This window comes from Nelumbo nucifera, chromosome 2, assembly GCF_055504915.1.
Source record: "Nelumbo nucifera cultivar China Antique chromosome 2, China Antique-T2T, whole genome shotgun sequence".
Taxonomy (NCBI): Eukaryota; Viridiplantae; Streptophyta; class Magnoliopsida; order Proteales; family Nelumbonaceae; genus Nelumbo; species Nelumbo nucifera.
The window spans coordinates 64,182,907-64,197,519 of record NC_142650.1 but is presented as its reverse complement, the minus strand read 5'-3'; the positions used below and the strand labels follow the sequence as shown (position 1 = coordinate 64,197,519).

Here is a 14,613-nt window from a genome sequence, read left to right as displayed (position 1 = left end):
GAGACCGTGACTTCACACCTACATTTCTAGGCAAAAAAAGAATTGAACTCAAAGCTAGAAAAAGATGTTTTGCTGTTTTTTTTAATCCTTTCTTTTGTTTGGAAGTCGGTATCATCCAACCTAAATAATTATAAGCCCAGCTCTTCTTGTATTGCAAGTAACTTTTCAGTCAAACAGTTAAAGCACAAGTCAATCATATTCATCTGCATCCTACTGAAGATTTATTCAATCAAGACTCCCTAGTTAAGGCTGGATAGATGACAGCATTATATAAGATGCACTGTTTTTATGGTAAATCCTTGTGAGTTAAGATGACATAAATTCATGTTTTCCTCACAATTGAGCACAGTAAAAGAAAAAGAAATCACAGAGAAATCAGCTAACTTCAGCTCAAGAAAATATAAATACATGAACAATCATCACCATCTTCAACATCTGAAGCCAACTAGAAATCCAACTTATGGATGTATAATTCGGCAGTTGATTTACACGCAGTCTTCACAAATATAACATTGCTTCTGAGGTTTGTGAGTATGAATTCAAAATGAGTGCATCTTAAGAGCACTGTTGATCTTCAAATCAAATGAATTTGAAGAGTAACAAATCAGAACTGCAATTAAGCAATAGGGCTGGAACATACAGAAACCCTTCCAGAACCCAATTGCTCATAAATTAAGCCTATCAATTCCAAATCAACTTTGTTTATGATTAAAGCTGATTGGAACAATCAATGGTTAATTGTGCTTGACCCTATTAACTGTAGGGGCAGCTCCTCTGGTTCTTTTAACGTAGGAGGTATAGTCATTGTAGTGCATTGTGTAGATTGTGCTCTGATAGCGAGTAAGGCGGATTCGCTTACGGAGTGACTCATTGATGATGCCATTATAACCTGCTTTGCGCATCAATGAGTCAATTGTCTCCACTTTTGTCCAACCTACAACCAGAAGCACCCAGTCAATAAATAAACAAAAACTTGGAACTGAAAATTTTGATCAAACTATACACAGCCAAGATTTCCAAAATATTTATACCACAAGTTTCAAATATATGGAAGGAAAACTAGAAAACAAACTGTATTAAGATTTTTTTGTTAGAAAATATTATTTAATATACACCGAATGGGTGAGTTAAAACAAAAATAACTTCTGATCAATTCTTTCAAGGATACTTGTATCATTCAATTAGTCCCCAAGTTAAAAAGGGCTTCCATTATTTAGGCTGAGTTTGGAAAGAGTACAAATGCGAATATGTACTGTGCAAATACATATAAAATTATGCAAAATATAAGGTTTTGCACTCTACATATTTGCATTTATACTCCTTCCAAACCAAGGTTCAAAGTATCGTTACGTATCGGCCTGTATCGGCCGATACGTATCGTTCCGGGACCCTTCCGATATGCCCCTATAGTGGGTGTATCGGGGGTCTGACCGGTTCAGAGGATGGAGGGGTCCTAGACCGACTCCCCTGAACCAGTTTTGAAAAAAAAATAAAAAAAAGTAAAAAAACAAGTATCGAGATGCCCGATATGCCCCTACCGGCATGTCGGGCGAATCGATATTTTGAACCGTGTTCCAAACTGAGCCTTAGGGACTAAGGAAAATTTTCATTTCCTACCATGAAGCATACTATGATTACGTTTCTTGCCTTTAACTTCTACTGTTTGTATCATTATTTGTGAAACTTAAGTTTAATTTCAAACCCTGCTTGAGATTTAATTAGACATAGATGTTGAACTTTTAGCTTTGGTAAATATGGGCAGATTTCATCTTTGACCAAAAAATGTACCACTAATTACATTCCCGCCGTTAAAGCTTTAACTTATTCTTGTTTACATATTGAACTAATGGCAAAAGCTTGAGCCTGGGATACAGGACTGACAACCAGTCTGGGTGTTCATAACTTGCCATCTGTCCTAGATTTATTAGAATGATAATGACCATTCAATAAGTCCGACCTTGAATGCTAACTGGACTGAAGATCCAGCTAAATTTTTAATGTATGTTTTTCCAGAAAATGTTTGAATGGTAGAAAAATTACACTTGAACTCTTCAAATGCTCTGAAAATGATGAATGATTCAGATTATCAAAGCAATCTGATCATGCAGATTTTTGGTGTAGGCCCTCTCATAGGGCAGTGTTTTAAAAGCACAAGGGCCAATTTGCGCCTGAGGCACAAGGCACAAGGCACAAGGCGAGGCGTGCACCTTTTTAAGCAAGGCCCCAAATTACAAAAAAAGTTAGAAAATTCAAAAAAATGCCAAAAAATTTTAAAAAATGCAAAAAATTCAAAAAATATTAAACATAATATTAATAAAAAATATAAACTTAAATTTTAAAAAACTATTATCTAAAATTAAAATACATAAAATAACATGTAAAGCGTATTCAAATGAAAATTTAAAAATAAAAACAAACATATAAAGCATTTTCAAGCATGTAAAACCCACAATCTCATTTTTTTCTTAATTGCATTGCTTCAAGTAGCTAATGTAATGTAAAAGATATTGCATTCTTGATCGCATTTGCACCACGCCCCTCGAGGCAAGCCCGAACAAGTCTATGTTAGGGTCTGAAATTCTTATTTCTCACATAAAAAATAATGATTTTATAACTTTTATTGCCTTTTAAGAAGATATTTTATTGCAATGAATGAATGAACAACATTAGCAAATAGGGGTTCTCGGAGGGGGTCCGGGGGCAGAGCCCCCCAGCCCAGCCGTTAGACTTTAAAAAAAAAAAAGCGCAAAATTTTAAAAAGGTGCATGCCTGGGCTGGGGCACAAGGTGCATCAGGCGCACGTGCCTAGGTCCTGGGTGAGGCGCATACCCCAAAATGCACCTCGCTTGTACGCCTAGGCGCACCTTTAAATCACTGCTCATAGGTGGAATCCATCCCGATGATTGGCCCTAGTCCACTTAACATCCACCAACTGTTAATTTATGAGAGCTCCAGACAGAAACCAACAGGCCCATATCCCTAGATTGAAGCCAATTCTAAACTACATCATAATTTAGTTTTAAAACATCACTTAAAAAATGACAAATGAATATTTATTGGAAAGGGACAAAGTTTTCCAAATAAAATATTCTAAGCTTTTCTTGCCATCCTATTACTTGTCCCACTCCAAGTCAAGCAATCAATCCAATTCAATTCAAGAAAGCCTTATTCAGGCAAAGTCAGGCAATCATACATGAGGGTTAATCTAGACAGAGAAACAAACAAGCAGCCAAAAGTAAATTTACCTTCATGAGCAGCCACCTCAGGCAAGTATGTTGCACTTCGCCTCACATTGTAGTCAGGATCAGTAAACTCAATAGTTAAACCATGTGTACCTATCTGCATTAAGCAAACATCCAATGACAGGAAGGGGAATATCAAAAACCTAGGCTACCGTAGAATTGATTGAAAAGTAACCAAGGAATATGAAATCAGTTCCAAAACGGATCCACATAGTTTTTGGAAGTTCTTTTTTTTTTCCTTATATTGGTTTCATCATTCATGTCAAGAGAGAGGGTTGTTATTTACGAGTGCAAATATTTTCAGGTGGGATGGGGGAGTGTGAATGGCATGGCATGTACAAAGGATAGAGGGTTCAGAGCTGCTCAGATAGATGGTTTCAAAGGCACCTAAAATATGCAAGCAGGCACTATCTGCATGTTGGAGAAAACCCTTCCAGGCCTTTCAGGACATACAAATAAATACAAGAAATCAGATGGCTAAGATTATTGCTATTGGATGTACTTAGCCTAGGAGATCTGGCTGGTAACACCCAACATATTATAGTTCAAGTGTAAATTATAAAGCACAGTTATGATGTGACCCAATCCAAGACTTTCATAATTGTATTGAAGATGAAAAAAAGACACTTACCTCCCAATCAAGATAGTTGAGAGCAGTTTCATAGTTTGTCAGAATGGAAACTGTACATTCCAAGTAAGGTAATTCTTGAGGTTGTATGAGGGGAAACCGGCAATCCCTTAGAGCACTGCAAGACATTAAAAATAACCACCCATTTAATTATTATATATATAAATTATATTAGACATTTAAATATTTTATATATTATATATAAGAATTAAATAATTAGTCGAATTTGGATATTTATCGAATCAAATCGGGTCGTATCTGAATTCGAATCCAATTAGTTATTCAGTATGAATAGGATATCCAAATTCAACCGATTAGATATTCAAATTATCTGAATCCGATTCGATTATGTCGAATCTCGAATTCAAAATTGGATTTTTGAATACCGTTGACACCCCTAATCTTACAAGTCCATTTTGATTGTTAGTTCCATACATGCAGCTTACTCATTATATTTACATAAATTAGAAAGTAAAACTTGACCAAAACAAGTGATACCTAAAGAAATACTAGAAATTGTAAGAATTTTTTTATTGGTGAAATTGTTAGAGAATATTTACAAGCATAATTTATGTTACTGTCAGCAGAAACAATTGAACGAAAACATTTCACTGATAATATTAAGAAATGGATGGATCATTTTATCACGCTTAGCATAGGCTTTACCAACATCAAATAAAAATGTTAGGAAATATATGGGGAAAAAGAAGGCCCATGGTAGAACACCATTGTGAGTAGGCACCAGGAATATGAATTGGGATCATGTAGAGGCCTGAACATGACAATGCTGTCTAGAAGGGAACTAAGAAAATCTACCTTGGTTTATCAAAATGATGGGTACAGTGTAGGAAATGGCAGCAGAGTTAAATGTGGAGAGATTTATGGCGTGGCTATCACCCTCTTATGGAACTCTCTTCCCTTCCCCCACTGTGGCCACTGAAAAAGGAACCCATGGTACCACAGTGCTTCAAAATAACTAACATAGAGATAGAGTGCAACCTGAGATTCAGGCAGTGATTTAAAAGGCGCACTTGAGGCGCACCTCTTTCAAAAGGCGTGCGCCTGGTGCGCCTAGGCATGTGCCTGATGCACCTTGCGCCTCAGCCCAGGCATGCGCCTTTTTAAAAGGCAATGAAAGTTGTTCATTCATTCATTGCAATAAAACATCTTCTTAAAAGGCAATGAAAGTTGTAAAATCATTATTTTTTTATGTGAGAAATAAGAATTTCAGACCCGTTTGGGCTTACCTCGAGGGGCGTGCTACAAAGGCGACTCATAGAATCAAGAATGCAATATGTTTACATCACATTAACTACTTGAAGCAATGCAATTAAGGAAAAAAAGAGATTGTGGGTTTTATATGCTTGAAAATGCTTTGCTTTTATTTTTAAAATTTCATTTGAATACACTTTACATGTTATGTTTATGTATTTTAATTTTAGATAATAGGTTTTTTGAATCATTTATTTTAAAACTTAAGTTTATATTTTTATTAACATTATGTTTAATATTTTTTAAATTTTTTGCATTTTTTTAATTTTTGGGCATTTTTTTTGGAAATTTCTGACTTTTTTTTTATTTTTTAGCTTTTTTTTTGTAATTTTGCGCCTTTCTTAAAAAGGCGTGTGCCTCGCCTTGCGCCTCTGGCACAAATTGGCCCTTGCGCTTTTTTTGTGCCTTGCGCTTTTAAAACACTGGATTCAGGTGAGATCTAAATAACTAGGAGGTCAAGCCCATTTAACTACAAGGCACATGTTACAAAATAACAAAACCAGGTCCAAATCAAGAGGATTATGATCTTAGGCATGGGGCTCATCTCTCTTCTTATCCAAACACTTGTTTGGATTGATATGCCAAACTTTGGATGCTAAAGAACCATATGCAATGCCTTTATTCTCCTCCAAGATTGCATTTATGGTGTGCTGAGCTGCTTTGAGAAAGGATCTTACCATTGACATTTTCAATGGAAGAGGCATGGGGTTATGTAATATAACATGCAATTTTTGAGTTGATGTTATGGAAACAGTGGACCATTTGTTTCTTCCAATGTTTTAAAACACAGAGGCATGACATGAGGTGCTTCACTACCTGGAGGCATGACATATATTTCAGAACATAAGAGAAATAAGCCTCCCAAGCATAAGGAGGTGTAAGATTCCTAAAGAGAAGGAAGAAGAAGGGGACCTCATTTTGTTTTATTTTTAATTTCATTTTTACGAAAAACGTTTTATGTTAAGAAGAACGAAGATGCATAACACTAGCTGAAAGAGGGGTCTTGTCAAGTGCACAATTACTAAATGAATCCTGGAGTAGGATGCCTGCATACCAGACCAGTAGTATAATGTTATGTTTCCTGCAAAGTAAACGTGATGGCCTAGTAGTATCCTATTATATTTCATATGAAGTGAATGTGATGGTCCTTCTTACTGGTTCAAGGATAATAGAATAGTTGCATCATCCTTCATATTAGTGCTCCATTTATGTAAAATAAGCTAGGAGACAAAAGTTCCATGGAAGTGACCTCAAAAATCCATGGAGATTGGCACATTATCTTAATAAGATCAGATGCAACCTGAACTCTTTCTAATCTTTCTTAAGGTGAACCCCAAGAGATCACAAACAGTGGCTGATGATCTGGCTAGGGGGTATTGAAGAGTTTCTTGTATAGCAAGAACTCTGTGTCTTCTTATTTTTCTGTTGGAGGATTATTGCAGATTGTATACAGTTTATATTCTCTCACCTTCATCTTCTTGCCTTGGTTTCAATAATGCATTTCAGTTACTTTCTTCAAAAAAGAAAAATGTAGCTCAATATAGAACTTGAAAAGTAGTTGTTATACATAAAACATGATGGTGAAATAAATGTACGAAGTACAACCATTCTTTTTATAAGAAAAGTACAATCATTTCTCATAACCTCAGACTTCAACCTGCATTCTCATGCTTGTCAGCCCAAGATTACCAAGTAGTGGCTAATAAAAAAATCAATGGAGTAGATGATATGTAAGAAGGGACAAAAGCAAAATGTTGCTTTACACTATGCTATCCACTACAGACAAAAAAAATTCCAATTAAACACAAAGTTTCTCATTTGAAGAGAACTGAAAGATCCTACGGTGCCTTTTCTTCCAAATATTCCAACAAATTAACTCAAGTAGAAGCACTCTAAAATCCCATCAAGATTACATGCCACAGCTGAATAACATGACAAATCAAAGGAAAAAGAGCACAACTAGAATTGGAAAGGGGAAGAAAAAGTGGAGGCAAAAAAAATTGCTGCCTCCTGTAAAAGTACTATGCTTTATAATATGAATTTACCGTCACTAATGCTTGATGAAACTAAGTATTGATGTAATCTCAGTTATGTGCCGCAGGGACATTTTTGTCTTTTTAACCTTTTATTTTTTATGTAGTCACCCTAACTTATAAATACAAATCCTGGGCACCACAAGTTTATGTTTTTTGATCTAAATATTTCGCCTCTTTCTTCTCTCCTCTCTTCTTCTTCTTCTCTTCTCCTCCTCTCATCTCTTGATTGAGATCTTTCTTCTTGCCGAAATCATGGTATCAGAGCTGGTTGGTGCTCTGTAATTATTTTTTTGGTCGATGACATCCTCTGTGTTCACTTGACTGAGAAAGAAGAAACGAAGTCAGCTCATCAGCTGAATCCCCCTCTCCAGTTCTGGGCAGAAACTCAACGGAAGTGATTGCAGAAGATTGTTCTGGACCTGAGAACTCATCGGCTGGATCTCCCTCTCCTGTTCTGGGCGGAAATCAACTGAAGTGATTGCAGAAAATTCTTGATGACTGGTTGAGTCCTTCCAAGAGGTTGGCGGCTCCTTTTTTCTGTTCTCTTTTATTATTCTTGGACTGGAAAATCCAGAAACCACCTAAACTGAACTTGGACAGGTTTTCTTTAAACCTTTTTTCTTTGGTTCTTGGTGCTGGTACCAAGAACAGGTTGAGGGTTGCCTTGACCGAATGGTATAAGGGAGGTTTAACCCTTTCTTTGTGGGTCGGATGATCTAGAAACCTGTGAACTTGTGGAATTAGTTGTAGGTCATGAGTGACTTGGTTTAGTTGACTGTTACAGCAACCGTGTACTGATGCTTGTGGCTTATATTAGCCTTGGAGAAGTCTGCTACACCTGTGAAATTGTTCAGATGGCTAATACAGCAGCAGAGTACTGATGCTTGTGGCTTATATTAGCCTTGGAGAGGCCTGTTAGATCAGTGAGAGTGTGTTGCAGCAAGGCTGTGATTGTGTTCCAACTGTCAGAAAACTTAAAGTAAGGGCTGTGTAGTCCATTTGTGTGTATTGACTGAAGTGAAGGGACTGTTGTGGTCTTAGTGAGCGTCAGTCATGAATTCTAAAGATTCAGCAACCTCTGGAGCCTCTTTTAACCAAGGAGGAATGAACAACAGTATTGACTCCGTGAGCTTTCCAACGACCATTACTCCCTTAGATGGCAGAAATTATTTGACATGGTCAAGGAGATGCGGCTGTACATCACAGCCCGGGGTAAAGCAGGGTATATCAATGGAAAAGTGAAGGAACTAGGACTGGTACGGCTGAATATGATAAATGGGACCAGGAAAACTGCATGATTATGTCATGGCTCTTGACTACTATACTACCATCAGTGAAGCAGAACTTTATGTGGGCTGAAACAGCCAAGGAAATATGAGAACAAGCAAGGTCAACTTACTCCGAACAGAGGCACTATGCTAGAATCTATCAATTGCAAGCCGAGTCTGCAACGTGTAAACAAGGGGAAAGAAGCTTATCCACCTATTCTGCCCTCACATCTATTTGGAAAGAGTTAGATTACTATCAGAACATTAACTGGGAGAGTGAAAAGGATGCCAAAGCCTACAAACAGTTAGTGTCACAGCAGCTGGTGTTTGCTTTTCTATTGGGACTTAATCCCATATATAACCCATTCGAGTTCAAATTTTGGGCAGCAAGGGTCTTCCCTCTGTCCAAGAGGTGTATGCGCTGGTTCAATCCGAGGAAAGTAGGAAATCTTCCATGAATCCTCCCAAGGGGGAGACCATTGCCTTAGCCACAAGAGGTAATATCAATTCAGCAAGAAAGGGAAATGGTCAGAAAAGGGTTGATGATAAGAATAAACTGTGGTGCTCTCATTGTCAGAAATCCCGACACACACGGGAGACATGTTGGGAATTGCATGACAAGCCAAAGTGGGCACAAGACCTAAATAAGAAATCAGCACAAGAACAGAACAAGAAATCAAATTAGAAAAGGTTCACCTCGACTAACTTGGCCTCTCATGAGTTGTAGAGTGGAGGAACTACTATGAACTCTCAAGATTGCCCCCCTAGGTCCGATCTTAAGGAAAATATTATCACTGTCTTTCGTGACCATTTGGAGCAATATGGTAGGGCCCTACACAAACTGATTTTGGACCCACTCCTTCAACATCTTTTGCCTCTTCCTCAGGTAACTTAGCTTCTGCATTCTATGTGTCTATCGATACCTTTGAATCCCCATGGATTATTGATTTTGGTGCTTCCAATCACATGACGGGAAAGTCAACCATTTTCCAATCATACACCCTTCTTTCTGGCAAAGATAAAGTGAGGTTAGCTGATGGATCATTCTCCTCCATTGCTGGTCGAGGATTTATATCTTTCCCATTTGGCTTACCCCTATCAGATATTTTACATGTTACAAAACTACCTATTAATTTACTATCTATTAGCAACATTACACACTCTTTAAACTGCTCAATAACCTTTTTTCCTCAATCTTGTGTCTTTCAGGATTTGGCCTCCGGGAGGACGAATGGTAAAGGGAACATGGTGAATGGCCTCTATGTGCTGGAGAATAGAGTTGGTCTTACGGCCTCAAAGTCTTTGAGTCAGTCAAATAAAAGTCAGGTTATTTTGTGGCACAATCGTTTGGGTCATCTGTCTTTTGAGTCCTTAAAGTATTTGTTTCCAAAATTGTTTAAGAATGTGTCTATTAATGATTTTCAGTGTCAAGTGTGTCAGCTAAGCAAACATTGTAGAACTTCATTTTCTTTACGTAATAAAAAATCAAATGTTTCCTTTTCCATTGTGTATTTTGATGTTTGGGGACCTATAAATATTCCAACAGAACATGGCTACAGATACTTCATATCTTTCATTGATGACTTCTCTCGATATACGTGAGTGTACGAAGTTCCTAAACTTGTGAAAGCCTTCCAACGTATGGTATACACACAATTTCAGACGGAGGTTCGAACTTTCTAATCAGACAATGCCAAAGAGTACTTTCATGGTGACCTCACAAAATTTTTTGAAACTTGTGGCTCTATTCATCGTAGTTCTTGTGCTCGAACCCCTCAACAGAATGGGGTTGCAGAGAGAAAGAATCGTCATCTTAGAGGTTGCTCGAGGGTTGTTGATACACATGAATGTTCCAAAAAGGTTCTAGGTGGATGATGTTATGACTGTAGCTTATCTTATCAATCGGATGCCATCTCGTCTCTTGGAATACAAGTCCCCTCATCAGCTTATCTTCCCTACAGCTCCATTGTTTCCTATCCCTTTGCATGTCTTTGGGTGTAAGTGTTTTGTCCATGATCTATCACCTACCTGTGGTAAGTTAGATCCCAAAGCCATTGTTTATGTATTCCTTGGCTATTCCCTTTCCTAAAAAGGTTATCGTTACTTTGACCCTATTTCCAAAAAGTACTTTGTATCTATGGATGTTTCTTTCTTTGAAGATGTGCCTTTTTTTCTTGCTTCTCCTCAGAGGGAGAGTCCAAGCAAGGAGAAACAGAGACATGTTTTGTTGCCTTCTCCTCCTAACCCCCCTCCATTTCGGGTCTTTCGTAGACAGCGGTACAAAAGTCAAGGCCGTGATCAACGAAGTTCAATAGACACAAAGTATCCTGAAGCTGTGCAACCTGTGCCATCGAACTCTCAGGGGTTAAATCAATCATCGCATCCAGGTACCATTGTTCCAGTTGACATCCCTGAGCCCATTGATATTGATACTTCTAATTGTGATCTAGATCTTCCTATTGCTAAGAGGAAAGGTGTCAGATCATGGACCACACACCACCCGATGGCCCTTTCCTTATCCTATGGTCATGTTTCACCCTCTTTCCGTGCTTTCCTCTCTGCTATTGATAGTGTTTCCCTTCCTAAGAGTGTTGCAAAAGATTTACTTACTCCTGAATGGATAGATGCAATGAAGGAGGAGATCAATGCCCTTCACAAAAATGGCACGTGGGATCTGGTAGATCTTCCTGAAGGAAAGGAACATGTGGGGTGCAAATGGGTATTCTCTGTGAAACATAAGGCAGATGGCACAGTGGAGAGATACAAGGCTCGGCTAGTTGCAAAAGGTTTTTCACAGGTGTATGGAGTTGATTATGCAAAAACCTTTGCACCTGTAGCAAAAATGAATTCTATTAGAGTCCTCCTTTCTTTAGCAGCAAATCTAGATTGGGAACTTCATCAGTTGGACATTAAAAATGCTTTTTTGAATGGTAACTTAGAAGAAGAAGTGTATATGATCCAACCTCCAGGTTTTCGTGCTAAAGGAGATGAGTAGAAAGTATGTAGACTGAAGAAATCTTTGTATGGTTTAAAACAGTCTCCAAGGACCTGGTTCATTAGGTTCCACAATACAGTTCAACAGATAGGTTTTAAGCAGTGCCAGTCTGGTCACACACTCTTTGTGAAGAGAGAGCAAGGAAGAATGGAAGCTTTAATTGTGTATGTTGATGACATTATTGTCACTGGTGATTGGAACTCAGAGATACAAAGATTGAAAAGATTCTTGGCCACCCAATTTGAAGTGAAGGATTTGGGGCCTTTACGTTATTTCCTTGGAATTGAAGTGGCCCGCTCTAATCAGGGTATCTTCATCTCCCAAAGGAAATATGTTCTTGATCTCCTGAAAGATATAGGGAAGCTTGGAGCAAAACCTGCTGACACTCCTATAGATGTAAACCACAGGCTCGGGGATTGCAGTGATGAGCCCATAGCAGATATGAAGCAGTATCAAAGGTTGGTGGGCAAACTTCTCTACCTATCTATGACAAGACTTGACATTGCGTATACAGTGGGAGTCCTTAGTCAGTTTATGCATGCTCCCAAGGCCACACACTTGGAGGCAACACACAGAGTTCTTAGATATTTGAAGAAATTTCATGGGATAGGATTCCTATTTGGAAAACATGGGCATATGAGAGTTGAGGTTTACACTAAGGCAGATTGGGCTGGTTCTGTGGATGACAGAAAATCTACTAGTGGCTATTGTGCTTTTGTTGGGGGAAACTTGGTTACTTGGAGGAGTAAGAAACAAAGTGTGGTGGTGACCAGATCAAGTGCAGAAGCTGAATATAGAGCCATGTCTCATGGTGTGGCAGAACTTCTATGGATAAAGAATTTCTTGGGTGAATTGGGCTTTCCTCTTAGTGATCCTATGCTATTATACTGTGACAATAAGGTTGCTATTAACATTTCAACCAACCCTGTTCTCCATGATAGAACTAAACATATAGAGGTTGACAAAGTCTTCATCAGGGAAAAATTGGAAAAATGAGAAGTTTGCACTCCCTACATCAGCTCTGAGGAACAACTGGCAGACATCCTTACTAAAGGATTAAATTCCATGCGGCACTATAATCTTTGTGACAAGTTGGGGATGATTGATATCTACACCCCAACTTGAGGGGGAGTGATGTAATCTCAATTATGTGTCACAGGGGCATTTTTGTCTTTTTAATCTTTTATTTTTTATGTAGTCGCCCTAACTTATAAATACAAATCATGGGCACCGCCAATTTATGTTTTTTGGTCTAAATATTTCACCTCTTTCTTCTCTCCTCTCTTCTTCTTCTTCTTCTTCTTCTTCTTCTTCTTTCTTCTTCCTTCTTCTTCTCTTCTCCTCCACTCATCTCTTGATCGAGATCTTTCTTCTTGCCGAAATCAAGTATTGTACTTCAATGTAATGTAATTGTTTTACAATACCTGGTTAAAGCATAGTCCCTGAACCCATTAATCAAACAACGAGCTTCCAGAGTTCCAATGCATCCCCGTAGACGAGGCTCCCCACCATTCACCAATTTCTTCCAGGTGACAAACAGTGGGCTGAAAAAGAGAAGTTCCAGTTCTCAGATGTGAAAAACAGACAGACTAAGTTATAGCATCCAATGCAAACATTATCCAAGTATGCACATAAACAATGTAGTATAAGGAGATTTTATTTTCTATAATATTAAAATGCCTTTTCCCATGAGATCACATAAAACAGCTCATAAAAGACAACGAAGCATTAAGTACACAACATGCATTGGCTCCAAAATGAAAGCTGCTTAAAGAAGAAATAACAACATAGATGAATCGATCATAAATATCATGAAATTCAAAACCTATCCAATTTTCAAATGGATCAACTGGCTCAAAAAAATGGCTGATTTTGCTTCCAGTTGCCTTAATGCAGAGTTTTTTTTTCTTCTCTTTTTTCTCTTTTTTATTTGTTTTGACACAAAACCAATCTCAGTATAACTATACAGTATAATAATGGACCATCAAAGATGTAACTTGTGAAGGAGCATGCGTTGAAATAATGGGCGAAAAAACTAAAAACGGATAAGAAGCCACTATGAAGATAAAATACATGGAAAAGAAAATCAAACCCAAGGAGAATGAGATAAAAAAAAAAATCATTGGAAAATCTGTAAAGGGAATGAGTTTTATAGCAAACAGAAAAACCAATCTTTTTACAACAGAATTTCTTCATTCCTCGTGTATGTGGGGTGGAGGATTCAAACTCCAAAGTCAAGAGTAATCAAGAGTACCCAATAAATATTAAATATATAGATTAATAAAAAAGCATAAAATCCTTCAAATTACGAAACCGAACAACGAAGATATCTTCACCAGTAATAATTAATCTAAAATTAGATGGAACAAAAAGATCGGAACGTCAAAAACTTTACTGTTGCTCGGCATCAAAAGCTGGTGGAGGCGCCTCTTCACTATTGTAATGAGCTACAAGCGTGTCAAAACAGTAAACCACCATCTCCTGATTCGCAGAAACCATTTTCGGTACAGAAGAAAATCCAAAAAAAAAAAAAGAAGGTAAAGAGTCCGTTTAGAAATCTGGAAGAGGATTTCTGGATAGTCGCGAGAGAGTCAATAATTCTGACTTCAATCTTTTAAGAACTTTATCGAATGAGAAAATGAAGAAAAATCCTTTTCTTTTTCTGAAGCTCTGTCGTGCCTGAACGAAAGAGAAATTTGGAAGAGAGAATGAAGCTAAATAAGCTTTTCCTCTCTCTCTCTCTCTCTTTCTCCCACTATACAGCTTCTTTCAAATTAAATATTTTGTTGAGTTCCTAAATCGCCCCCACTCTCGTAGGGAAACAATAAACATCGTAGTTCGCAGCGTCCCGGTTCAGTCAAAGATTCTCGTGGTGGATGAAATGACTAAATTAGCCCCAAAAAGATGCAAATGGTCCTATTCATCCTAGGACACCGACAAAATCCGGTGCTAGAGCACCGACGCAACAACCGGTGTTTAGAATTCGGTCCCCAATTTCAAGTTCGTGTTTGGATCAAGGCGGGACTGGAATTGCCAATTCCGTTGATTTTAAATGATTAATTTATTAATTATTAAATCCTGTAAACTTCGACCATTTCGGAATTTCGGTGTTCTTTTAGCCGATAAGGGCAATTTTTTGCCCTAATATCAAAAGGCAATTTTTCTTTTTACC

General features: G+C 37.8%; 1 protein-coding gene across 2 annotated transcripts; it reads right to left on the bottom strand.

Moving 5' to 3' along the window:
* Positions 1-266: 266 nt before the first annotated feature.
* LOC104607654 (uncharacterized protein At2g38710-like) lies at positions 267-14,202 on the bottom strand. Of its 2 annotated transcripts, XM_010273331.3 has the most exons (5): positions 13,837-14,200; positions 12,866-12,985; positions 3,874-3,988; positions 3,246-3,339; positions 267-934 (listed from the first exon to the last, which is right to left on the bottom strand). In XM_010273331.3, the coding sequence occupies exons 1-5, from the start codon at positions 13,938-13,940 to the stop codon at positions 735-737; spliced, it is 633 nt and encodes a 210-aa protein (XP_010271633.1). In that variant the 5' UTR covers positions 13,941-14,200; the 3' UTR covers positions 267-734. The 2 variants fall into 2 exon arrangements, with proteins under 2 accessions (XP_010271633.1, XP_010271634.1); XM_010273332.3 differs by lacking the exon at positions 12,866-12,985 and having other exon boundaries at positions 13,837-14,202.
* Between the last annotated feature and the right edge of the window lie 411 nt (positions 14,203-14,613).